The 25,219-nt window shown below is 38.6% G+C and overlaps 1 protein-coding gene across 4 annotated transcripts in view; it reads left to right on the top strand.

Annotated features, from left to right (window-relative positions):
* The window catches only part of ARB2A (ARB2 cotranscriptional regulator A), a 261,591-nt gene that overhangs the window by 173,548 nt on the left and 62,824 nt on the right, over window positions 1-25,219 (top strand). For all 4 annotated transcript variants that reach the window (XM_064736334.1, XM_064736333.1, XM_064736332.1 and 1 more), the window contains 2 exons: window positions 14,078-14,194; window positions 18,581-18,665. In XM_064736334.1, the coding sequence (XP_064592404.1) occupies window positions 14,078-14,194; window positions 18,581-18,665 (202 nt within the window). The remainder of the gene's footprint in view (window positions 1-14,077; window positions 14,195-18,580; window positions 18,666-25,219) is intronic.

The following is a 25,219-nucleotide window of genomic DNA, read 5'->3' as shown; positions in this document are numbered from 1 at the left end:
AGTATTTGCTGACAAAAGGAGCATGTTTTCTCTTCTGTTGCTAGTAAGAGATCTGTTGACTCCACAGCTGTGTAAAAATCTCTAATCAGCACCTATTTTAATCAGCAAGAACTTTACTATAAATCATTATCAAAAAAAAGCATTGTGCTATGCTTTTATACCACTACATTTATTTTGAAATTAATAAGGAAAAATAATACAGAGCTTGTGCTTGAGATGGGCTAATAAGCGTGCCCATGAGACTTTCCTTTTCAAGAACTAAATGAAAGCTTTTGCATTGCTAACAGGCTACAAAAGTTGCTTAGGTAATAAGACTCCTTTTCTCTTATCAGTTAAAAAGAAAAGGGGAGGGATGGGATGGCTCAAGGGATTGGTAATCAGATTACAAAGTCTTTCACTTCTAGGTCACTGGTTCAAATCTGCCCCCTGTTTAGTAGTGACCAAAAGCTGTTCCCATCTGATGGCTTTTCAGTAGCCTTTGTGCAATTCATGAATGATCTATATGCAATGCTTGGTGAAAATCACTCCTAGCCCTTGCTTTAGGAGTTTCAACTGAAACCCTTTAAGTAGGAATAAATGATCTGCTCATGCATTGAAGGGTTTGGTGGGTTTATTTTTCAGAATAATTTTAATAAGTTAGTGGAGCAGTGCAGCTGAATTTGCACTGTAACAGCTGCTGTGGGCTACAGCTGCCACCATCACTTCCCACTAGCATTGCTTCATAAAAAGTTGTTACCAGCTTACTTAAGAATTGGACTGTTGTGTCTTAATTTGAGCCACATGGTATCATTCCTTTCTACTTTCATATTAGGCTAGAATAGATAAAACCATAATTGAAAAAAGAAGGAGAAATAAAAGAAAATTACTGAATTTGTTCAGCTTCGAGGAAACATACTTATTGTAGTAAAATTGGTTTTGACAGAAAGAGTGTGAAAACATTTTTACTGATGGTTTTAGTATTGCAGTAATGCTGTTGAAGCTGTGAGACAGCTTCTGTGGGTTCTCGTGCTATATGTGACTTAGACCACTGTGGTGTGCTAAGATAAAAAACAACTTTATAATATAATATAAATTTATAATAACTTTTAAAGAATAACTTTATAAATTGAAAACAAGGGAAACCAGAAAACTTGGTAGTACCTGAAAAGAAGTCCTTGCAAGTGTATGTTTTCTAGTGTTGTCTCTTACTGCTGCTTACTTTCTGGTACTTAAATAATGGACTTATATACTTGTCAGCATTTTGAAGTGCTATTTTCCTTAAGGCAGAGGAATGCTAGAAGACAGTTGCTATAAAGGGGATGTAATTTTTGGTTCACTAATGTATGAACCTGAAGTGAGGACTCTGCTAGATGTACATTTCTGTGGAAATCACTGTGACAGTTTAGAGGTGTGTTTATGTCCATAGGGATGCACACAATCCATTATAAAAGTATGACTTTTTCCTTAAAACCAGCCGAAGTATTTCTTTTGAGACAGCAGGCATGCTACATGTATGCTGCAGTAGATTTTTTTTTGCACTGACCAAGGTATTTCACCAAACCTAAATTATATTTCATTAATAAAAGTCTCACTGAATCGAATTAGTCACATCAGCCACTTCTCTCATTACTCACATAAACTTCAGAGTTTGCTTGTAACACCTCAACCTGGAAAAATAAAATACACATGCATGCTGTGCAGCGCTTGATGGGTACCAGCAAGTACATTTAGCACAGGGCCAGCACAGGTCTTTGCTCTCCCAAGAACACATCCTCAGATGTTGGGAGTAATCTGCCTAACACACTTGTAGCTTCACATTGAAAACCTAAGCCAGAAGAGTGCTGATAAAATCTGTGTACCACAACACATGGTCATACCCATGTTTTGCAAGAATGGCTCTGGGGGGAATTTATTGCCACTGTTTTCACACTTGGCCTTCAACTGCCTGGTTAGCTGGCCTGTGGTGCAATGTCATCTCCTCTGGAAACTGCAGCAATTGCAGGAAAAGAAAATCCTAGGCAACGTATTTATTATCCAAACCACGACATTCTCTCTTAATAATACATTGGTATCAGATGTCTCAGAGGTCTGTGGACTCAGAGCAACTGGTGTGGTGTCCCACTGGAAAGCACAGGCTGTCCCAGCTGCTGCAGGAGCAGTGTGTCTCCCTGTCCTAGCACCAGGATGTTTCATGGTCTGCTCATACTGTTGGGCTCGAGCTTACTTGAGCCTGCATCCCTGGCCCCATTTGCCAGAGGGGAGGAGGGGGAGTGGGATCTAAGTTTAGCAGTGCAAGACATATGGGCAAGAAAGCCTGCCAGTTTCACGGGGCTGTTTGGTCCAGGAGCATAGGTTTGTAAGACAAAGCCATTCATTTCAGAAGTTCACAGAAAGGTGGGGTTGGGGGGAGAGAAATATTCTGAAAACACTGCCAGCACACCTTTGCTCCTCTTCCCCGGGGAAGGCTGGCCTTGTTCTGGTGGTTAGGTCAATGTATGTTAGAAGTGGGCAGACCCATGAGTTTGCCTATATTTCAAGGTGGTTGTGAGTTTAATCATTAGTTTAGAAAATAATTTGGTTAAACTGAGAAAATCTCCCAGCAAAGCATTTTTCCTAGTGTAGTGATGCTTCTTGTAAAGTATAAAAGAACACTTATAAGCCATAAGTGCATGCATATATATTGGATGTTATTTAGCACTGTGTACATGTTTCTGACGTTAAGAGCTGACTCCCTTCATTGGTACGACCCCTCCCAAAGCATGCAGAAGCCTTCAAGTTTCTGTCTCTGATGAATGGACTTATTAAGTACTAGAGATGTGTTATGTCGTTATGTCATCTAAGAGGAGAGACATGGAAATTGAAGCTCCCAGGGATGGGAGCTGTGAACTCTATTTGGTGTCATGGTCCATTACATGCTGACTTTCAACCAATTGTGTGATAAGCCATATGGCTCATCAGACCCCAGTCTGCCTGCATAAGCTAAGGTGGTGGGGCTGGTAATGAAATAAAGAAATGCAAACTTATCCTGGTGTCTTTCTTCACTGAAGAGGACTTTGGAGGAAAAGGAGCAGAAATAAAGCTTGCAGTTGCTTTCTGGTTTAATGTTGTTTATAAACTTCATGAGATCAGAGGATCATGGGGAGTATCTTGCTAGTGACATGTAATGGTTTGGAAATAAACACCAGGGTGGCTCCAGCTGCCTTTGATCTAGATAAATGGCTATTTTGTAAATTCTATTTAACTCACTGTAAAATTAGGCAAAGAGCATACAGGAATGCTTCTCTGTGTACTAGAGGCCTAAATTTCCAACTATGTGTTCAGGACCAAACAAAAAGAAAATGGTTCTCTGTCAAGGAGGTTATCATTTGGTGGATATATAATAAAAAGGAGACATTAAATGCTGTAAGAAGGAGAGACTAACTTTCTACCTTATCCCACAATTTAAACATTTTAAATTTTTATTGATGATAGCCTGAATATGTAGATTTCAGTAAGTATATTTTGCTTTCCATGATCTCTCTGAAATCTTTTTTTGAAGTGAGACTTCTTAAGTTGAAAATTATAAGCCTTTAGCTTAGAAGGATGGGCAAGTAATTAAAACCACAGCAAGCCTTTTTCAGAATACACCGGCCAGAAACTGTAGTGTGCAGAAAGCTCAGCAGACATTTTGCTGTAGTGCAGGGGTGGCTAATCTTCATGGTCGTGTGGCATCCTGATGAGCTGTCATGGTCGCAGGACAAAGGCTGCCTTTCTTCAGGTTGTACCTTGTGGATCAGACATTCGCTATTGCAGCTCTGCCTGCTGGCTCCTCCTGCACTGATAGGAGAGGGTTGCCCAGTGCTCTCCAAACCATTCCAGCTTGCCTACTGGTGTAGCCTGGTTTCAAGAGCCAACAGTGTGGCCTGGCTGATACATCCAGGGAAGTCTGAGTCTGGCGACCTGAGTGCAACCACTAGAGGCAGAGTCCAGTGCAAAATTTTCAGGAAGACTTTTCCACTTCCTAACATCCTGGAAAGTAAACATGCATCTTTCTTAACAGGCGAGTCCCTCTTTGAGGTTTGTGAATAGAAGAGTTTCGATTATTTCACCAAAGAAGAACTGTGTGTGATGAGTACCTTCCTACATGGGCAGCTGGGAATGGGTGCTTTTGTGCCACATCCATTGTCCTCACACTTAGGCACAGCATGCATTATGCTTAGAAGTGGCACTTGTTTTTCTTTTCTTGACTCAACTCTACCTGGCATCGCTTCTCTGAGTGATATCATCAGTACTGGAAGGTGATTTGTGGTGTTTAATGAGCAGGCTTTTGCTGAGGGCAATGCAGAGCATAGTACACATCAGTCTCCTGGAGCATTCCTCGGAAGTAAATTACATGGGCAGGCTGGTGACGAGGTTGATGCAGTATCACTGAGCAAGCCAGGAGGAGGAACACAGAAATACTTCATGGCAGCAGGACGGTGTCTTAGACCCACCATGTTTCTATCTGCAAGGATGCTGAGGTGGAAGTTGTATGCTGCTGCAGTGCCGTGTCTCTCCAGATATGATGGAGAGCACGTCCATGCCCCATGTCATTGAAGGATGCAGGGTCTGAGCTTTCTTTGCCAGTAAAGCTGTGCCTGATGGCTTCTGGCACAGAACATGGACCAGATGTTTAATCATGAGTCTTTTCTGTACTCTGAATTGGAAGATCTTTTTCTGAATAAGTTCTTTCTTTTTTCTTTTTTACATTATGTAAAACTGTCTTTTATATAGTTATACATCCTTTGCCTCACAAAGCCCTTCAGCCTGTGAAGTCTCTCTAAGGAGACTTGTTAGCCTTGCTGCTACTTTCCCATCTCATGAGTAGCTGGAAAACCGTGTTGGATATCTGATAGCATATGCAATGTCTGATAAAGAGGGCTGATTTTAGAAAATCTATTATTTCTCCTGCTTTACTGTATTTTCAGACTTTGAAGATGTCAGTCATATATTGGTGCTGAAACTAGATGATGTAGAAGGTCTTTTCCAAACCATTCTATGATTCTATGGTATTGTGGTCTGCTTTGTATAATTTGGGTTTATACCACACAGGCACATAATTTTTTGGTGAAGGAGAATGTAAGTGGTAGCAGCATTTTAGTGGGAAAGAAAAGGGAAGCTCCTGCTCTTCTCTTTTGGCTGCCTGCAGTAACAAAGCACAATTTGTCATTCCCTAATCACAAGGAGAGTTGCCTCCAGAAGCTTGTGTGACCCCAGAAGTTTCAATTTACATACCTTCTTGATTCAGAGACATTGCCTGTGGAGATACTTTTCCTTTCTGAAGTTACTCAGAAGTTATGAGTCAAAACTGAGGCTCTAAAGGACAAGAAGAGTGAATGTTGTGTTATCCTCTGGCTGAAGTGGAAATCCAGCTATGTTTAAATAACAAGGGTGTCAGACCTCATGTCCATCTGTGAGGTGCTGAGCTTAACATTTAGTTTTTCTCATCTCTTGTTTGTTTTTTATTTTTTCAAGTCTGGCTTCCTTTTAAAAGTTAATATATAGGTTGATATGTTTGTGTGCATGTATGATAAAACCAGGGGAATTTCCTAAATAAATGACCAGTCCTTCAGACACTGCCAACATCTGGAAATCAGTGAAGGATTTGCTCTTCTTGATATTAAACCAGTGCAATTCTCTGTCTAGGTATAAAATTAAATACAAGAAACTAGATTATTTCCTTGAAAAATGCACCAGCATGAGAAACTGTTTTCCATGTACTGGTCAAACAGAGGCAATGAAGAAGTAATGCCATTTTACCCTGTATTTGATACTTAACATATAAAAACAGTTATTTACTTGATTGTTTTGCATTCATTTCACTAATATGATTGTTCCCTTTTACACTGAGTTCTGGATTTACACATTTATTGAAACATGAGAAAATTACTTCCATAACTTACTCCAGGCTATGTTTTTCATTAGATGTGAACCATTACCTTTGTAATGGTATAACATCAAAACAAAACTCCTTGTATAATTTTATTTTCAAGCCTTGTTTATTATTAGTTGTGTTACACACTGATTTTCAGGAGCAATTTATTTCAACTAATTTGTCCTCTCAAAGATTTAAGATCACTGTTTTCTATTTTAATTTATCTGAGTAAGAAGAATTACAAGAATCTACTTGTTCTGGCTCAAGGCTTTTAGATGTTTTCACCCTCATAATGCAAAAGGATGTGTACTGGGTTTTTAGATAGAGCAGAGCTGTTCCATTGTAATTTAGAAGATGTTGAGCTCAAGGAAGTACTTTAGGCAGAACTTTTTCACATGTGCTAAGGATTCATTTCTCTCCAGCCCTGCTGCCTGATTGGTCTGAAATCAGCCAAAGTAACTATCACCGAGATGTTGACCAGGCTTGAAGCCTTGGGGCTGAAAACAGTAGCAGTTTGAAGCTGGACTGGGGAGGTCACATCCCTCAGATGGGTGGAACAGATGGCCAAAGGTTGTTAACAACATCAACAGTTCAGCTTCTATCTGCTGCCACCCTTCAGTGGAGCCCGTGCAAGCTGTGAGCTACTGCAGAGAGTCTGACATGTGGCAGCTGAAGGAGTCATTGTAACTCAGTCATCTGCATCCCAAGACCATGCTTGTCCCCGAGGCTGAAAAGTCCTCAAAGACTTTTCTCTTGTAAGCTCCCTGGTTGGAAGTTCTTCTCTCAATAGCAAAAAAGATGCTGTGGTTTGAAAACTTACTACAATTTGCTCACTGATAGGTCTAAGGAAGCATTTGGCACCATGCTTTGATGGGGCACGTCAGATAAAATGTCAGCTGGGCTGCACTGCTGGGTGTCAGCTGTGCACTGCTGCTCTTAAATGCTTCAACTGTCTGCAATGATTAGGCTGAAAATCTGGCACCCAACCTACATTTATACAGGGAGATGTTCGAAATGACGTTCAAATTGTGATTTGACCATGCCCAAAGCTGCCTAGGACTGTGAAAGTTGCTGTGAAAGCTGAGCCCAGGATAGGAAGTCTGGGGTAAGAGGCTGAGGACACTCCCAAATTTAAGCAGAGACATCTCTGTTTCCTAGTCTTTGTTGTCCTTGACCTTTCTTGATACTACAGCCCTTCAAGCTTTTGGTCACAGATCTAGATGGCTCCTCTTAGCACTTAATTGTTATTTTGGCTTTATTATGTTGTCATCAGGTTTGCTTTTGATTTTATTTATTTTATGTTCTATTTCAGTTAAATTTCTTTAATGCTAAGTTGTTTTTTTTTTTACTTTAGTATTTAATTTCTAACTAGGCATGGCACTCAAATAGCTGTCCACTGCTTCAGAAATCCAGATAAACCAAGAGAAAACAGAGCTATGACCTGCAGCCAATAACGTTTTACTGGCAAAGACTAGAAAAATCCTTCACCATCACAGCCAAGATAATAACTTTGTTAACAAACACTCCAGGACAGGGTTTGCATAGCTATGCCAATAGAGGACTGGTCTTGCTGGCTGACTTCAAATTATTTGGAGAGCTGATGCAGCCTCCTACCAGAAAACTCCTGCATCCTTAATGGATGCTCCTTACACAGACACATGGTAAAGCCAGAGCAGCAAAGGATGTGCTGTGCTGGAGGTTTGGTGTGATCACATGCTCACACCATCTTGTACTACTCAAATCCAATTTAACAGTGAATACAAAATGAAATAGTTTCGTAAACTATGTGATTTTGCAACTACGATTTTCCTGGTGCTCATGTACTTACAGTGCGCATACGCAAACTAAACAACCTTGCTTGAGTATCAGATGCTCCTCAGCATTAGTTGTGCCAAATACTGCATGTGGTAGTTTTGGACACTTTCTGGCAGCTTAAACTGACCCTTGTGGACCTCCACTTCCATAAGACCTGACTTTTTTTTATCTCATATGTTAGAGGCAATCCAACAGCTAGCTGCTGCTATCAGCAACATAGGAATATTAACACTTATATTGATCAGGCTTCACATCCTCTACCTGGATAGGAGATAGCTAGAAGCTCTTGGCCCTTCAAAACTTGATTTTTATGCCAGTGAGATCTCCCCAGTTCAAGTCTCCAACCTTGGGACGGCAGACTCCAGCTGTCAGGAGGGAGACCCAACTGGCTGACTCCAGGTAGACTCATCTGCTCCAAACCTCCCTTTCTGATCATCGCTGTGGTTCTCGCAGCAGTGCCAAGGTGAGTATCTCAGCAACCCTCATTGCTGTGATGTCTTGAGGTCCATTGAAAAATGGATTAATTTTTGTTGCATTAGTTGAATTTCTAATGGGAAGGAGCCTTCACCACACCCTCTTGTCTAATGTACACTTTTCACCTACTAGGAAGTCATCTGCAGAATGCCAACATATTGTGCTCCAGAGAGTGGAGGATGTCCCTGCCACCAGCTTGTTTTGGTTTGGTCTGCTGTGGGCAAGATGTAGCAGACCAATAGAAAGACCTTTATCCCTGTGGTGCCACACCAGTTTATGTTATGTGATGGGCTTTCTATTGAACTGCTGCACTCCATTCATCCTCAAAAAAATTGTGGGGAGGTTTGTAATTGAGGTGAGCCAGCATTCCTACCCAGAAGTCCTGCCACACCTAATCTGCCTGTGTTTGGGAAGTTAGTTGTTGTTTCCATCATTATTGCAGGTCCTCAAAGACTTCTCTCTTGTAAACTCCCTGTCCCAACACCCTAGGGTCAAGAGAACAGGAGAATTGTATTATGAAGATTAAAGGTTTAATAATGCTGAAGCCTGAGGCTTTCTACAAGAGAAGCATGAGTTCTATTTGCACTGTTCTAAAATATACCAGCAGAATTCTGCGAACAGGTTTTTTTTAGTTGTTGGGTTTTTTGCAATTTATGCATAAGGGACATGACTTTTTAAATCTTCAGCTATTTTTTTTTAATATTTTCTACTCATTATTGATTTTATGAACTTAGAGCCCCAGTGTAAGGTGGTAATTTTGAGTAGAAATTCTGCAAGAGAAATTGGTTTGCATTGCGAACTTTGACAAGTCCTAGACTCCAGATGCTATTATCAATCTACTCTAATATGTTCTTGCATTATTACTACTGTTGCAGTGTGATTTATTGCTGTAGAAAAATATCACAGTTGTAGATGTAACATCCAGTGGATCTTTGAAGAAAGTATCAGCAAGTACTATGGCCAATCTCTAATTCTATCATTTAAGGTATTTTCTTTTGCTGTTTAAAAACTGATGTGTATCAGGGGCTTTGTCTACTGCAAGTAGGGATTTTATCACATCTGCAAATTCATTTAGGGAAGATGTTTGCTCTTGCTAATTGAAAATGAAAACTGGTAGAACTTTGGATTGTTTATTATTTTTGTTTTGTGTTGTTCGAGCATATTTGCCCAGCAATTCTAATTCCTAGTTAATAATATTTTATGAGGGCTTGGGGATCCAATTTCATTTTAAGATGTGCAGAAAACTGAGAGTATTTCAGAAATTCAGGAATTCTATTCAGGAAGCAGTGAACAGTCTTAGGAATGCCAGACCAACAGACTTGCACTACAGAATACAGAATTACATACTTCCTGGTGAAGAGAAGTTTTTCATAACTGAGGAGAGGCTCAAGTGCTGCCAGGCAGACAGACTAGTTAGTTAATTGGTTTGTATGAGACTGAGTGAAATGATGGTTGAAGAAGATGTTGACTCTAGAGTGGTAACAAGCAAGTTAAAAGGAGAGCATATGAAGTTACCAAAAAGGAATCCACGCTCCTTTCCAAAAGGAAGTAAAAATTGCCCTCTTGCACACTATTCCTATCACATGATTTCCTCTCTCCTCCTATCTGCCATTGCATTTACAAATATTGCAATGTCCAGCTGAAGCTGGGTTGATCCACTGGAATTTCTGCTGCAAATTCATTCCATGTCTGGAAACCAGTGCGGACTTTTGGACAGGGCTTCCAATTATTTCCTCTGGAAAGAATTCTGCTTGCAGACGCCAAAACGTCTTAAAGAGTCTCAAATCAGCATGATGCAACTGGATACAATGGAAGATGTGCTTCAAAATTATATTGCTCCAATATAATGCCCATTGAAGCCCAGTGCATACCATTTAACATCATGCCACAACTGAAATTGCTATGGAAGACAAAGAAAGTAGCTGAATAGTTTATTTCAAAACTTCAAGAGAAATTAAAATTTGGATGTGTTTTCAATTCATTTTTTAATCCATTTTTTCTCATTCCTAATTACATACAACTCAGAAGAGTAAATACTTCCTGAATAGTAAGTGATTTTTTTTATTTGATTGTATGAACCTGCAAAAATGAAAGCCTGTAAAAATAAATAAATATTTTAACTTACTTTAACTTTTCTCAGAAGTTTGAATTTTTACCTGTTTTAAGTGTTAGAATTGATATAGAGTTCCATGTTTCAAGGACTTATTCCCACACCTATTTACCTAAATCTAACTGGAACTTTCATGGATTTTCATGGTTTCTGGTTGGCAAGATGAGACCTTTAAGTCCTCTTTTAACACACAGATGCTTTCATTTGACACGACTATTATGCTGTAAAATATATACTGAAGGCCTGTTTTACAATCTATTCTGACTATATATGCATGCTAAATATACTGCATATATATTGTATGTGTGAATGTGTGTTTTATTTATACACACTATAGATAGTACAGGTATCAACCTTTTGACATTATAATGTTATGACAACTGTGTAATAGAAGCTTACAGATTAGCAGTAGAATACTTATTAAATTGAGCAACAAATGAGTAATTATGATGTATGAACATGAGAAATGCACGTTTAGGAATTTTCAAGTTCTTGCTTATATAACTGTTAGAGCTGAATACTTTTGCAACTAGATTGTTGAGATCTTCCCTTCCAAAGTGAAGAAAGAAATTTTCAACCAATGGGATAAAGAGGACTTTCAAAAGGATGTTTGAATGCTTTCTAACTTGTTGCAAGGAGAACTGGTCTACAACTTGTCATTCCAACGGAATGAAATATATAGTGTTGGAATTTGGTAAATAAGTTATCAAGCTTTACTGTGATTACAAAGAAGGAGCACAAGAAAAAAGATAAAATGGAAATGCCTAAAGAGAGAAGCTTATTGGGAAAGTCTAGAGGACCCAGAATCATGAGTGGTGCAGTAATACATGAGAACCTATTTACGTATAATAGAGAAATGCCATTTTACCTACTTCTGGTTGTAAATTGATTATTGGAAGAAGGAGTGTAAGGGAGGAATGAGCCATCCAGTGATGAGGTTCGCAGAGAGCTGTCCTGCAAAATGTAGTCAGCTAAGAATAGTTTAAGGTTTTTAAATGGGCACTAAGCAGGAAATTAAGTAATTCCTAGGCTGTGAAAACTTTGTGTCAGTGGAATTCATTGATGTAAAAAGATTATAAGCCATAAGTGAACTTTGGAAAAAATTCTTAGGCCTTTGTTTGCTTCAGTAAAAAAATCATTATTCTGAAGAAAAATGTCTAAATTTTAGTATTTTTAGTAGACTGTGGTCTATTAAATATCATCAGTTTTAGTATGTCTACCTTGAAAGATTCTACAGGCTCCACAGAATAAAACAAGTCCTGGAAAATGTAAATCATGCATCCCACAGTATCCTTCTCTTGGTATCTGGTACAACTTCTGTGTTACATCAAATTTGAGTGGTAGCTGGGTACTACATTTTTATTTAAAGTCAATCTATTTTACCTTTACAATTTTATTCCACTAATTTAATTTTTAAAATTTACCTTAATTGAAACTGATTTTAGAAAAGAGGAATATGTTCTAACCGTGGGCTAACAATCAATTGAATCTGAAGCATTTACTGAGTATTGAAGCATCTGTGCCCAAAAGTACGTGGACTCCTTGTATCTTCTTGTAGGGTAAATTATCATCCCTGATAAGAGGGTCTGTTGCTTGAGCTTAACCTGGATCTGTTCTCCTTGATTATTATTATCAGTGAATGTCCCATAGTAGCAGTAAACTTAAGCTGCTCTGATAGAAGCAAAAGTGTCTTCAGTTTGACATGCTCTGTTGTGACATTTCTGTGTCACTAAAACATGGACATGTTAGACTTCTTGCTTAAGTGATGGTTATACCCTTGATCCTTTCCACACTTGATGTGTTGTTTTTGTCTATTTCTTTCTAAGTTGGCTCAGAAGGGCATGGATGCCTACCAAAATTTTTTTCCTCTGGTCTGGATGCAAAGAAATCTGTACGTGAAGTTCAGTTAATTCTTTTGATCCCTCTTTGCTTCTGCATCAGTGAGACCTTATCCTAACCCTAGCACTGGGGCTGAGTTATCAAAAAACATGACATTGTCAGCCTCACTCACTTTGCTGATCTTTGTGAAGAGAATACGATTCTGCAGGCATCCACAAAGCTGAATGGCAAGCACCAGGAGCACATTGGGTATTGCATATTATTTTCTATATATCATACATGATCTGAAAAGCAAAGACTGTATGTACTATATGAAGAAAGATTAGAAAGAAATGGTGATCAATGACTGCCAGTTCTTACACGTGCATAGGGAAATTGAAAATAGCAAACCTGAGCTAGGTCTGGAAAAGAAAAAGGGAACTGCACCTTTGTATTTTCTTGTGATTTGAAGAAAAGGGTGATGTTCTAAGATGATCTGGGTGGCTAGTTTTCAAAACAGAAACATGGGACACTGTAGCTTGAGAAAAAAAAACTGCTTTTCCAAAGCAGAGCATATTTTTTATCTTTGGTGGTCATTAGACGTACTTCTGAATACCAGCCCTTCATGGAGGAAGTCATGCTGGAATACTCTAAGCTGGTGATGATTTTAAACTTCACCCAGCATGTAATAACTCTGAGTAATTGGTAGGTATGTGGGCTTCAAGGACAGTGATATTTTTGCACCTCTGCCTGTTTAATCATAGTGTTTTGTGGAAGACAGTGCAGCTGAATGATTACTAGAATGCACAGCACTGGAACAGGAATATTATAAAGTGTGTTTAAAACAGTTATTCAATGTACAGGGTTTAAAGCAAGTTAGGTGGTGTAGCTGACAGGTCTTGTTTTTAGATACTGTCTCTTTCAAAAAACGTTTTTTCTGGTAGGTTTTTGGACTCATTCTTATGGCAAGGACATGGAACAGTGGGTTCAGAGGTGCAGCCTGTGTGCTGATAAGCAGTTACTAGAGCATGAAGAAAGAATACCTGATTTTAGAAATATGGTATGTGTTACATTTATACAAAAAGGAAGTTTAAAAAACCATTAACTTTATTGTAGCATACACAGCGATAATGACACCAATTGTGAAATGCTGGTTTTGTAAGTATAATTTATTATGCTTTCTTTGATCCAGTGTTACAAATTAGGATCACTCATGTCAGGAGATTAAAACCTTTTTGTCTGTCTTTGATATCAAACTATTCTTTCCCCGTACCTTTTATCTTGCATAGCAGTGCTGAAATCCACAGCATCTTTGTCAGTTTGCTTGTGTTATTTGCAGCAATCATTTAATTTGTTTTAGAACTGATATTATTTAGTCATACTGTCATTTGCAACAACAGAGGCTCTTTAATATCCTAAAAATGTTGAGAGGCTTTGGTGTTAGCTGAGTAAGTATATGAATAAAGGAGAAGAGAGAAGAATTTTGGGACCATGGTGAGCATGCAAGATAGCTAAATTGGATAGAAAAAGAAAAAAACCTATACAAGTTGAAGTGAGATTGTACATCAGAAAAACTACAGCAATCTACTGAAAATTAGTAGATGATAGTCAAGAGAACCTTACAGTGAACCACAGGTACCAGCTTCCCTGAAGAACTGAAATAGGAACTTGGAGAAGCTTGTAAAAGGTGTCCTCAGGGAATCTTCCATTTTTTCACTGTGATACCTTTAATCCTAGAATTGTCAAGCCACATGGAAAATAATAGGACTGAATAGTTCAGTCAGTCAAAAGTTAGTAATTTTTTGTTCAAAAATGTTAGGTGTTTCTGTTTTTTCTGGACCTGTTAGGAATTATATAAACTTTAAAACAAGTGAAGTCAGATTATGAATCTGTGTCGGTGTTTCTTTTTAAATTTAAGATCATTATCTCTGAGTAAGCAGACTCTGTTCAGTAAAAGGAATTACTTTAAATACAATCTTTTTTAACAGATGATTCAACGAGAGGCAGAAGTAAAGAATAGGGTAACTGCTGTGGCGTTGACAGACTCAGTTCATAATGTGTGGCATCAAGAAGTTGGGAAAACTATTAGAGAGTGGATGCGAGAGGTAAGGCCTTTTTATTTAAAGAATTTGAGTATGTTTGTCTGTATATGGCTGAATAAACATGTCTGGGTGTGAAGGACAGCATAATACAGAACAGTGGAAACCATGAATCCGTACCAGCCACTAAAATAACCAAGATTAAAGCCATTTCTGAACTGCCAAGTTAGCAGTCAAAATACTAAGCACTGAGTCCAGTGTTTCTTCCTGATGCACAGTAAAACAGAGACATGCCAAGGCAGCCCATGCAGTGCCTGATACCTGGAGCAAAGTCCTGGGTGCATTCCATGCTGTTGGTTTGATCTAGCAATGGTGGAAAGTCCTCTTTAAGCTCTTCATTACTAAGTTTGATGATTTGCACAAATGGCAAAATAGCCTTTCTCTCAGCAGCTTTTTGATACGTAATTACTCCTGTAGGGCTCGGAAGCTCTTACACTTAGGTATGAGTTTGCTGAGATTTTAAAAATCATATTTTAGAGCAAGACCAGCTAAACTTTTATTGTTTATGAGTCTCATCCTTACTAGATCAGGCTCATCTTTATTTTCAGCATTCCCATTGCAGAACACTAAAGCAGTAGGTGCACAGAGTGAATTTAAACTAGTCACATCCTGAACTTTCTTTTGTACTTGACTTTTTCTCGTGGATTTAGTGAAACTTAGTGTATACAGTACCTATTCCTGACTTTAACTTAAAGTTTTATAGGCCGTGACTGATGGGAATAGAGGATCACCTGGGATGCAGCCTGACAGCTCTGACTTAAGTGTTAAAAATATAAAGAATGGTAACCCCTACAGGCTCTGTCAGAGAAATCCCCATTTTCTTTATGGGAAATCAAAACTTAAAATATGTGTTATGTAGTAAAACTGAAATTTTAAATCCTGTAATTTGAATCTGACAACTCCATTTTTCTTTAAGCATTTAGTCTGAATAAGAAAAGTGCATTACCTTTAATTTCATTTGCAGAAAGTGGATGTTAAAGAATAAGTTAAATGATTAATGGCCTAAAAAGTGGATGGAGTGTCATAACTTACATTAGCATTAAAAATCTCCTATAAGAAAGAAGAATTTTACATATGTGAAATGTGGCTGAGTGGTATGAAGTCTAGCATATCACCTGGATATCTCTTACTTTAATCAGGTTTAAGGCTAGTGGTAAAATGAATAATAATTAAAATATACACCTAATCGTTGCCTGTCTGTGGGGCTAATTGCTGTCATTGAAAGAATGAATTGTTAAAATAAAGTAATTCTTCATTTGAGCTATCTCTCCTGTATCACTGGTGGCCTATTTTTAGTACCTATAGATGTCATGATTTTTGAATTTATTAAGAACTGTGATGAATGATAAAACAAATCATCCATTTACATATCTTGACACTGCTTTCGAGAATACTTATTTCTTACAGGCAAGTGTCACATTGTATATAAAAGATAGTTAATTGTGTGCTAATCTTCTGTATTATCTCCAGCTCTCTGATGTAGTGTTCTATCAGTAGTTAATATTAATTTTTCTTATTTCAAATTATTGTAATACTTCATAAAAATTCTACTTCTTTTGTAACTTTTACCACCTTACATTTGCAATTTCACATTCAGCTGTTAATTAAAATTACACATGCAAATCATAAAATTATAATGCTTTACTACTTTAAACCTTAAAACCTTCATGAAATACTTCAATTTTAACAGGTTTTACTAAATATGTTATATTGCTGGATAGTGTGTTTGTTTTTTTCTTTTTCCATTGAGTTCAATAGTTTCATTGATCTACTGTTTCTTACAAAAATCTGCTATGCTTTGTGAACTTCACTTTCTAATCTCATACAGCAGCCCTTCCTTTATGTTGTCCCTGCTCTCCCTGGTCCCAGAACAGTAGGGTTGCCTTGACAAATCTATTCAAAAGCCATTCCTCACCCTTTATTGGTGGGGACTGAAGCCTTTGAAATTCTCCCCTCATTGCAACACAGCTGACATCTTCTTCCAGACAGAATGAATTAAGGAAATACAATAAGATACTTGATCTACCAGTCAAGGATCTTTCCACAGTGAAGACGGACTCCATGGTGCACAACTAGGGCAGCAACCATCTACAAACACACAATACATGCTGTTTACCAGAAGAGAATTTGTCCATTTTTACTATCATGAACTGATGGTATTATTTTTTTTGAAATCTGTCAGAAAATCTATTGGGTCTTTCCAAAGGGTTGCTCGGTTTTTTTACCTTTTCCACTTAATGAAGTTAATCAGGTTTTCAGAAAGGAAAAGCTCAGATTTTTCATAGAGCAATCAACATAGATCTTGTTGTTCAGCTGGTAATCTCATTAAAAATATAGTCCCTTTATAATTGAATCTTCAGTTCAGTAGATTTGGTATCGTTTCATCATATTTTATTGAAAGCATATAATTTAATACTTCAGTTTATAGACTACTCTGATTAGATAGCTGTTGTGGTTTGGGAGGAAGTAAGTTTTCTGGGATATGCTGTGGTCAAGCCAATAGGTGCTCAGATTTGAATATTGGCACCTGGTGGCCACTGGGGACATGGATACGCCTCTGAGAACACAGGGGGTTAAAAGCAGGGAACTCCCAGAGGGAAGCTCTCTTGGGTTCTAGTGAGGAAGGAGTTCGGCTCTCTCCCCTGACCAGGTGCTGCTGCTGGGGGTGGGGGGGAGGCCATGCGGCCGGGTGAGGTAGGCCGGGCCTTGGACAGAGAGGGGAGGTGAAGAGGCCCTTGAGGACGGAAAGGTGGAGAAGCACGAAGAGGCATTGGGCAGCCACTCCCCTCCACCCCTGGAGAGAGAGAGAGCCAGCCTGTGCTGGTGGTACCACCTTGAAATCCGGGAGAAGGAAAAGGGAGGTGCAGCGAGAAGGTGCCAGCAGGGCAGTAGAAGCCCTGAGCAGGCAGAGCCTGAGATTTTAACCCTTTCTCGAATAATGGAAACCTTACAAATATTGATCCTCCTGGATCTGAATGAGACGAGAGATAGAGATGAAGTGGAGGGGTAAATGGGCAAGTGTGATGAAAGTCCGTGCAAGTGAAAGATGCCAGAAGAGTGGAGAAGAATCTTAGGTGGGAAAAGATGATGGAGTGACCTTGGCTGGGCTTTTCTTGTATAGCCCATGGACAGAACAATGTTTCCTGTGACACAGAGACTGCATCCATGGGGAAGCAATGGCTCAGAGCCAAGAGGGTTCAGTGTTGGTACCCCTTGGCCCCAGGGGGTGAAATCTGGGGGAGCCAGGTGTCCCGAACGTGAGAGACTGTGCTCTTTTTGGAACAGGACAAAGCATCCTTGAAAGGAAAACCCTAGGAGCAGCTCTGGTCCATGTCGATGTCAGTGTTCTCCAGGCAGTGCCATGAGTGACATGGAAACACACGAGGTTTCAACTGTGTTTCCTGGGGAAGCCTCTGGCACAAGGACTCCTCTCCTCTTGATGAACTGAGAATTGATTGTCTGAAGGGTGGTGATGGACCCTGAGTTGGTGATCTGAGGGATGGATGTATTGGAAATTTGGTGAGGAGAGGAGGAAATGTTTTTGGAAGGTTTTCATTTTCCCTATGTGTTTCTTTTTACTTGTAGTTTAGTTAATAAAGTTTTCTTTAAGTGGGGGCCTGCTTTGCTATTCCTGGTCACATCTCACAGCAGACACCAGGGAGAGGGTATTCTCATGGGGGCACTGGCATTTCGCCAGCGTCAAACCATGACAATAGCATTTGGAACAAAACATTTAGAAAATTCATGGTAAATTCATTGTTCTCAGAGGTTCAGGAATGAAAGGTAAATGTAAAGGCTTTGTGAATATAATTCCCCAGAGACCAGTATTTGCCTTTTTTTAGTGTTCACACACATTCATCTCAGCTATATTTCCAATTATTTTAATATTAATATTCTATCTTGATAGTTTCTGTTAAGTTATAGTATGTTGTTTCATATTTTCATGAATGTTCCTTCGACAGTGTACTCCATCAAAATACCCTGGAAATTCTGATTTCTTAATGTTAGCAAATAAGCAAGCTCAGTGTTTGTACCAATACCTGTTTATATCAACACCAACTTGCAAAATCTTTAAGCTTGTAGTGGGTAGTTCAGGCACTAGTTGGTCCAAGCACCTACTCAAGTCTACTGGAACTCAAAGTAGCACTTAAAAACCATGATACTTCAGTACATTACAAATCTGCTGAATTATGTTCTTACTTAGTATGAAATTACAGTATTTCATCGTCAGTAAGCGTAAGTTAGTGTATTGTACTGTCCAGTTGTTATTGTGACTGCTATGTAAACTAGTTTGGCTATTTTGATGTGATCATTGTCCTCATCACAACATCTATATTTATTTTTGCTCTGAGTTTTTGACTTATCCCAAGAATTGCCTGCCTGGTCTTACAGAACTGCTGTAACTGGGTGTCCAGCTCCGAGCCCCTGGACACATCGGTGGAGTCCATGCTGCCAGACTGTCCCCGTGTCTCTGCAGGTACATCCATTTGTTTGCAATAAGCCAGTGTACATGTTTACACCCAGAAGCAGCTTGTTAATTTAAAAATGCATTTGGTTCTGGCTGCATTTTAACCTTTCTGCAGCCAGATGTGGCTGTAAGCATATGGCTTCTGGTATTTTATGCAGCTATGCAGCCCACTCTTTTTTTTTTTTTTTTTGCTTTATGTGGGAATTAAGTTATCTTGTCTACCCGTTACTTGAACTTTGGTAGCCTTCCTTCCTGTTTAAGTAATTGATGACATTATATGTAGGAGTCTAAGAAAAATAATAGTGATAACAAGAACTGGTAAATTTATCATAGGTCCTTGAATAAATATCCACCTCTATGTTGGCAACAAGGTTTTAAAGAAGTACATAAATGAAAGTTGCAGTTAAAATAAATGAGCCACTTTCCTGAATGCTGAATGATGATCAACAGAAGTCTAGTTTACATAGAAGATTATTTGCAGCATCCAAGAATGTTGATGTGAGTTTTCTGTTGTTTTGGATATACTTGGCTGTGCTTTTTCATTATTGAATCATAAATTGCAGAGAGCAAGTGAAATTATATGGAGACTTTAGTTAAATGTATGATAATTCCAGGAAGTAGATTTAGTCATCAATGTAAAAGGAAAACCTCCAGTCTCTGCAGGAATGTAATCTAAAATACATAAAGCCGTTACTGAACTTTCATGCTTGATTATCAGGTTTCCTAACAGCCATAGGTAGTGTATTTCTGTAGAATATAAAACCAAGTTCAAAGGAAGACACAGCCTATACAATATTAATTTAAAAGCTGAAACAATATTTGACCTTGCTCTTTGGGATGCAGTAGTTCGTTTGACAAGTTCGTTTCATATGTGTCTGCATTTGTGAGGTTGTTAGTGAGACCTAACCTTGCAGGTGAAATTGAATTTACTAGAGGATACTTTTAAAGTTTGGAAAATTTAGCACTACTTTGTTTGAGAGCTCACAGCAACCAAGATTTTGATTACATTTCTGCTGTGATTTGGGATCTCACTATGCAGATCCACAGCTCTGTACAGACACATGCAATAGAACTGACATTGTTCTTTCATGCTTTGGAAAATTATACATTACTAAAATTTTCATAGAGTCAACATTCATTTAGCAACTTTTTGCTCTTTTAGGGGAGATTATTACAGTTTAAAAGAAATATATTGTTCAGGAGTGGAATTCTTTAAAACAATATTCACTTCTAATCTCTGACATCTGTGTTACTCTTGTGAAAGACTGCGTGTCATAGTGGTCATTTTAGTCAGGTAAATAAGGAGTTGGTTAGCAGCTGGTCAGTATTTACTGTACACTGGCCAACACTGAAAGTAATCCATGACAGCATCTCTTCCCTTTCTTTGTATTCCCCTGATATAAGGAAGATAAAAGGTATTCTGTAAAATAAATCCTAGGTGTTACTTGAAAAGTAATGATGCTTCATTAGAGCTGGTAAATAATAAGTCTTGATTCTACATTTCTGTTGAAGACGGGTCATGGTGGCCGTAATGTTTCTGCACCACTTAATGAATTCCTAAACTGCACTGAAGTGGTAGAAGAATTAACTTAAATGGGGTAGGACTTTAACCAGTAAAAGCTGGATATTTGTATTTAGTGCATACATTGAGATAAATTAAGATCACTAATGTCTTTGATAATGATTTAATGTAATATAACTATTTCCAGACTAGTTCTTTTTAATATAAATATAGTTTAAAATAGTATAACTTCATGTGACTGCTCCTGAATTATCAGCTTGCTCACATGTTTTTTCTTATATATCTTATAATTGCCCCTTATATAAACAACTGTAAGACATATACAGAGAACCAAGTCAATAATTTGTAGAGTGTCTTTATATAAACCTGCATTAGGGTAATATGTAATAAATGTATTAATTATTACTAGATGTAGGGGCATTATTGTTTAATGTGAGAGATTTTATTTCAGTCTTTTGAGGAATGCAGTACTGAAAGAGTGAGCCCACACTCAAATCCTGGCAGCATTGCCCTTGGTATTTCAATGAATGACAATGAGAGCAATCAGAACAATGACAGATCTTTTAAAATAAACCCTTTGCAGTAGAAAGATTCACTTCTATGCTTGGAAGCCCATCTTTTATCTCTGTTTACACTGAAAATAAGTTCAGAAATAACTGTCTCATGGTCACATCTCTTGAGCCAGCTTTTCCAAAAAGGGTCTGATATTCAGCCATTCAGTGTACGGGGTTTTACATGCAATCATAGTTGGTGAGCAGTTCCTACTACAGATTATCTCACAATCTCTTGCTTGCTTTTCCCTTAAAATCACTAGAGACAAAATAAGTTACCATCAAACTGGAAAAATTACTTGTATTTTCAGACAGAGTTGTTAACACTTTGGATTAAAGAATTATTAAGGAATTAAAATTTTTCCCACAATTGATTAATTTCTTACTTGATTACAAAAAGGAAAGAATACACTTAAATGTTGAGAGCATGAGAACAAAACAGAAAAAGCAAACCATAATAAATCCACTGTCTGTTCTTGTGGCAAAAGGTACTTTGTGGGTCTCACCTTCAGTCTTTCATGTGTGTCTCAAGGATTTGGTTGCCTGGTGGTGTCATAGCTTAATATCTTTTGGCATCTAGTTGGTGACAATGACAGTGAGTTTGAGTGCTCCCACAGCAAGTTTGCCAGTGACACCAGCTGGCATACTGGTAGGAAGGGATGGAGAGATTTTGAGAAGTGGGCCTGCAGAAGAGAAATGGACCCCATAAAATTCCACAAGGCCTAGTGCAAGGTCCTGCACATGGGTCAGGGCAATCCCAGGCACAAGTACAGGGTGTGCGGGCAGTCAGCTGACAGCAGCTCTGAGAAGAAGGATACCCAGTTTTTGGTGGACAAAAAACTAAACATGGCCTGACAGTGTGTATTTCCAGCCCAGAAAGACAACGATATCCTGGGGGTGCATCAAAAGCATGACCAGCAGGTAAAGATGGTTGGTTCTGCCCCTCTGCTCTGCTTTGGTGAGACTCCATCTGGATGACTGCATCCAGCTTTCGGGAGCTCAGCACAATATAGATTTAGTCCCGCTGAAGCAACCGGAGGAGCCACAAAGATGCTCAGAGGGGTGGAGAAGAATTTTCCTATTAAAATAGAGTGAAGGAATTGTTCAGCCAGGAGAACAGAATGCTCTGGAGACCTTGGAGCACCTTCCAATATCTCTAGGTGCTACAAGAGAGCTTTTTACAAGGGCATGGAGTAATAGGCTTCAAACTGAGAGAGGGCAGGTTTAGGTGAGCAAAGACCAGAAAGAACCTCTTTGCTTTGAGGGTGGTGAGGCAGTGGGACAGCTCCCTAGAGAAGTTATGGATGATCCATCCCAACAAGTGTTCAAAACTAAGTTGTATGCGGTTTTTTGAAAGTTTGTGCAAATTCCCCTGATGGGGGTTTGGAACTTCTAAAATTCCTATCTCTTACCCTCTTTCATTTCAGTCATAATTGAGAACTTCTGTTAGACTTGAGGTTATCTTCTGTCTCAGTCTTAGCCTACCTTCCTAATGGAATCAAATCAAAATATATCTGTCCTGTCTCAGAGGAGATGGATCCATCTAAGACATAAGAAAATCTAGGGTTGAGAAAGACGAAGACTTCAAAGCAGTCTGTACATTAAATGTCATCACATAAAAAGGAGTAGGGTTGGGTGTATTTCTGCCTTAGACACTAGAGTTCAGCTTGGAATTTGACAGAGACAATGGAATAGATGCTTTAATGACAGGTTGCACTGCATTTCTGCTAACTGTAGTTGTAGTTTATGCTGTGTCTGAGACCTTAGAACATTTCTCCTAGTTCTGGAGCAGGGAGTTCAGAAGCCAGTCTTATTGGAGCAACTACTGGGCAGGAATAGCTAAAAGTGGGGATGGGAGAAAGCAGATCCACAGATCTGCCTTTGTCTCTGATGCTGTTCAGGAATTAAATCACTTTGGTTTCAGGATAGTGGCTTGAACTTCACCTCAGGAAAGGTATTGTGGTAAATTTTGCTGGGTAAACATGGCATTTGCTTTTCTGAATCCTGTTTGTATTCCTTGGCCCATGTCTTTCTGCCAGTGAAAGCTTGTTATTTAGGAGAGATGATTTAACTTCTAAGTATTTTGCCAAAGTGGATATGCATCAACACTCATTTAAAATAATCAAGTGAAGATGTTGTAATATTAGTAAAATGAATTGCCTAATCAAATCTTTTTAAGGCCTTCCTAGTTGGCCCCCAAAATCACTAGTTATTCTGTTAACAGTTGCAGCCAATGTAGTTAAAACAATGTGAAATAAGGAAATTACAACTTAAAAGACAAGCACTGGAATCAAACACTGATAGTAATCAAGAAATGTTCTATTAACAGTAGAGGCTTACATAAATGTCTATTTAATAAGAGAAAAAAGTGTAAGAATTAATTCATACAGCTGATTAAAGTAGCTTCAGGCTGGTAGAAGAAAGACAAACATCTTTTGGGGGACAGGTATGATGTGTGCTGATGGTGCTCTTGAGTCTTCAGATAGTATTTTCTGGTACCAAAAATCAAGATTGAACTCTCTATTGTATACCAAACACTTAATTACATTTAGGTAAGCCAAGCACAACTTTTTTGTGTGTTTTGTTTTTTGCTTTGAATTTAGAAAATATCATTAATAGCCCTTTGTTTGGGATACAGAGTAGATGGGATTTGACTGATGAGGTGGTTAAAAAATGGTTTATTCCAAAATCAGTCTCATGGAAGGGTGAGACCATAAGGTTGTTACACCCATTCATGCCATCACATCTGAAGCTATAAGTACATCTGAAGCTGTTATAACTTCAGTTACAATGTCTTTTATAAATTTCTTATCCAATCAGGCACTTCCACAAAGCTCACAAGCATCTTTATAAACCAATCATTATTGCTACATTTTACATTATTTTTCCTCTCTTTTTATCTCATCATATAACTCTACAGAAACTTATTGCTGTAACTTCTATTTTTTACCAATTCTATAACAAATTCTCTTGCTAGACTTAGAGATTTTCTACTATCTTGCTTAACATATTTATTCACTTACATCAGGCATATTTCTGCTTGCTTAAAACATATTTCTGCTCAAACTACGAATCTTTATTTTTACTTTGTGTCTGTTTCACTTTTCTATTTCTAAAGCTTCAGGCCTTCTCCAAGGTCTTAGGTCAAACATTGTATCCATCTCTATATCTGAGCTTGAGTGTTCGAGGCCTTGGGACGTCTCTGTGCTTGCATTTCCCACAGCCCTTCAGTGACAGAGCAGGTGTGCAGCCTGTGGCCCCACACACAAATGCACTGACTGATGAGGTACAGCTCTTCTTGCAAATTTTGTGTTGATACCCAGGAAACAATGAATTACCCATTGGATAAGTGGTGGTCTCTGTGGGCTTTGCCTAATAGGGCACTCCTGCCTGCTGTTTTAAGAGTTCAGTTGTGTATTTCCATAGAAAAGCCTGTCTGTCTGGAGATGCACCCTATGCTGAGCAGATCCTGCGTTCAAACAGGAGGCTCTCCAGAGAGGTCAGATGGACTGTCCAGCACCACAGGGTCTGTGTGCAGGGGTAATTGCATTAGTGAGGCTTGTGACAGCTGTAGGGAAGCATCAACTTATTTCTTCCTGCTTTTTTTCCTCAGCTGTATTTGCACCTCACTACAGTTCCACTCTTACACGTTTATGTATCTTGCTCATAAAAAACAAGGCAGAATGAACCATAAACTATATTAAGTGCTGATACAATACCTGGCTCATACTCTTGGCAGCTTTTAGCCCAGTGTACCAGTGCTTCTCTTTTTTTTTAGTTTACTCTAGTCATTTAACGAGGGCTGTTCTGGACTATTTTCTGATATTAAGTGTTTCATGACCAGGGATAGGTGCCCAGCAGTATGAGAAATAGGAGCAAAACCATGCACTTTTTAAATTTAAGCAATTAAGCAATTATTCCATTCTGTTAAAAATGTTATTTCTGTATTCACTAGCCATTCATGGGTATTAATAGTACATTAAGCAGTGTTTACTGTAAAGCTCTTTGCATTTTATGTCTTCATGTGTGTGTAGTTCTGTCAATAAAAACTTTCATGAGGTTTCAGGAGAAAAGATAAAATGTGGAAGTTTTTTTGTCAAGATGGCAGATTCCTGTGTCTACCTACCTGTTAATTTAAGGTATTTGCAATATTAATAAGCGGAGGAGTGCAGGAATCTTCAGTATGAGGCTTGCTTCATCACCCATGTTAACATTCTCATCTGCTGCTAAAACTGGTCCTGCGCTTCCATTTTTGCTCCTCTATCTTGATGGGGGCTCGAAATTATTATGGTAATTTTGAAACATCAGACTGTCATAGCCACAGCTCTGTTAGTAGCTGCACTAAATCCTGCTTTAACTTATGTCTTCTTGGCTTGGTAGTAAGTAGCTTTTTCCCTATTCCTGATTCTTCAAAGGAGCTCAGCTTTTATACTCCTGCTCAGTCTCAGGTGTTGCAGACAGCTTTTCATTTTACACATTTTCATGTGTAA

The sequence above is a fragment of the Zonotrichia leucophrys genome, chromosome Z (genome assembly GCF_028769735.1).
Source record: "Zonotrichia leucophrys gambelii isolate GWCS_2022_RI chromosome Z, RI_Zleu_2.0, whole genome shotgun sequence".
NCBI classification, from domain to species: Eukaryota; Metazoa; Chordata; class Aves; order Passeriformes; family Passerellidae; genus Zonotrichia; species Zonotrichia leucophrys.
This window is presented reverse-complemented; position numbering and strand designations above follow the sequence as displayed.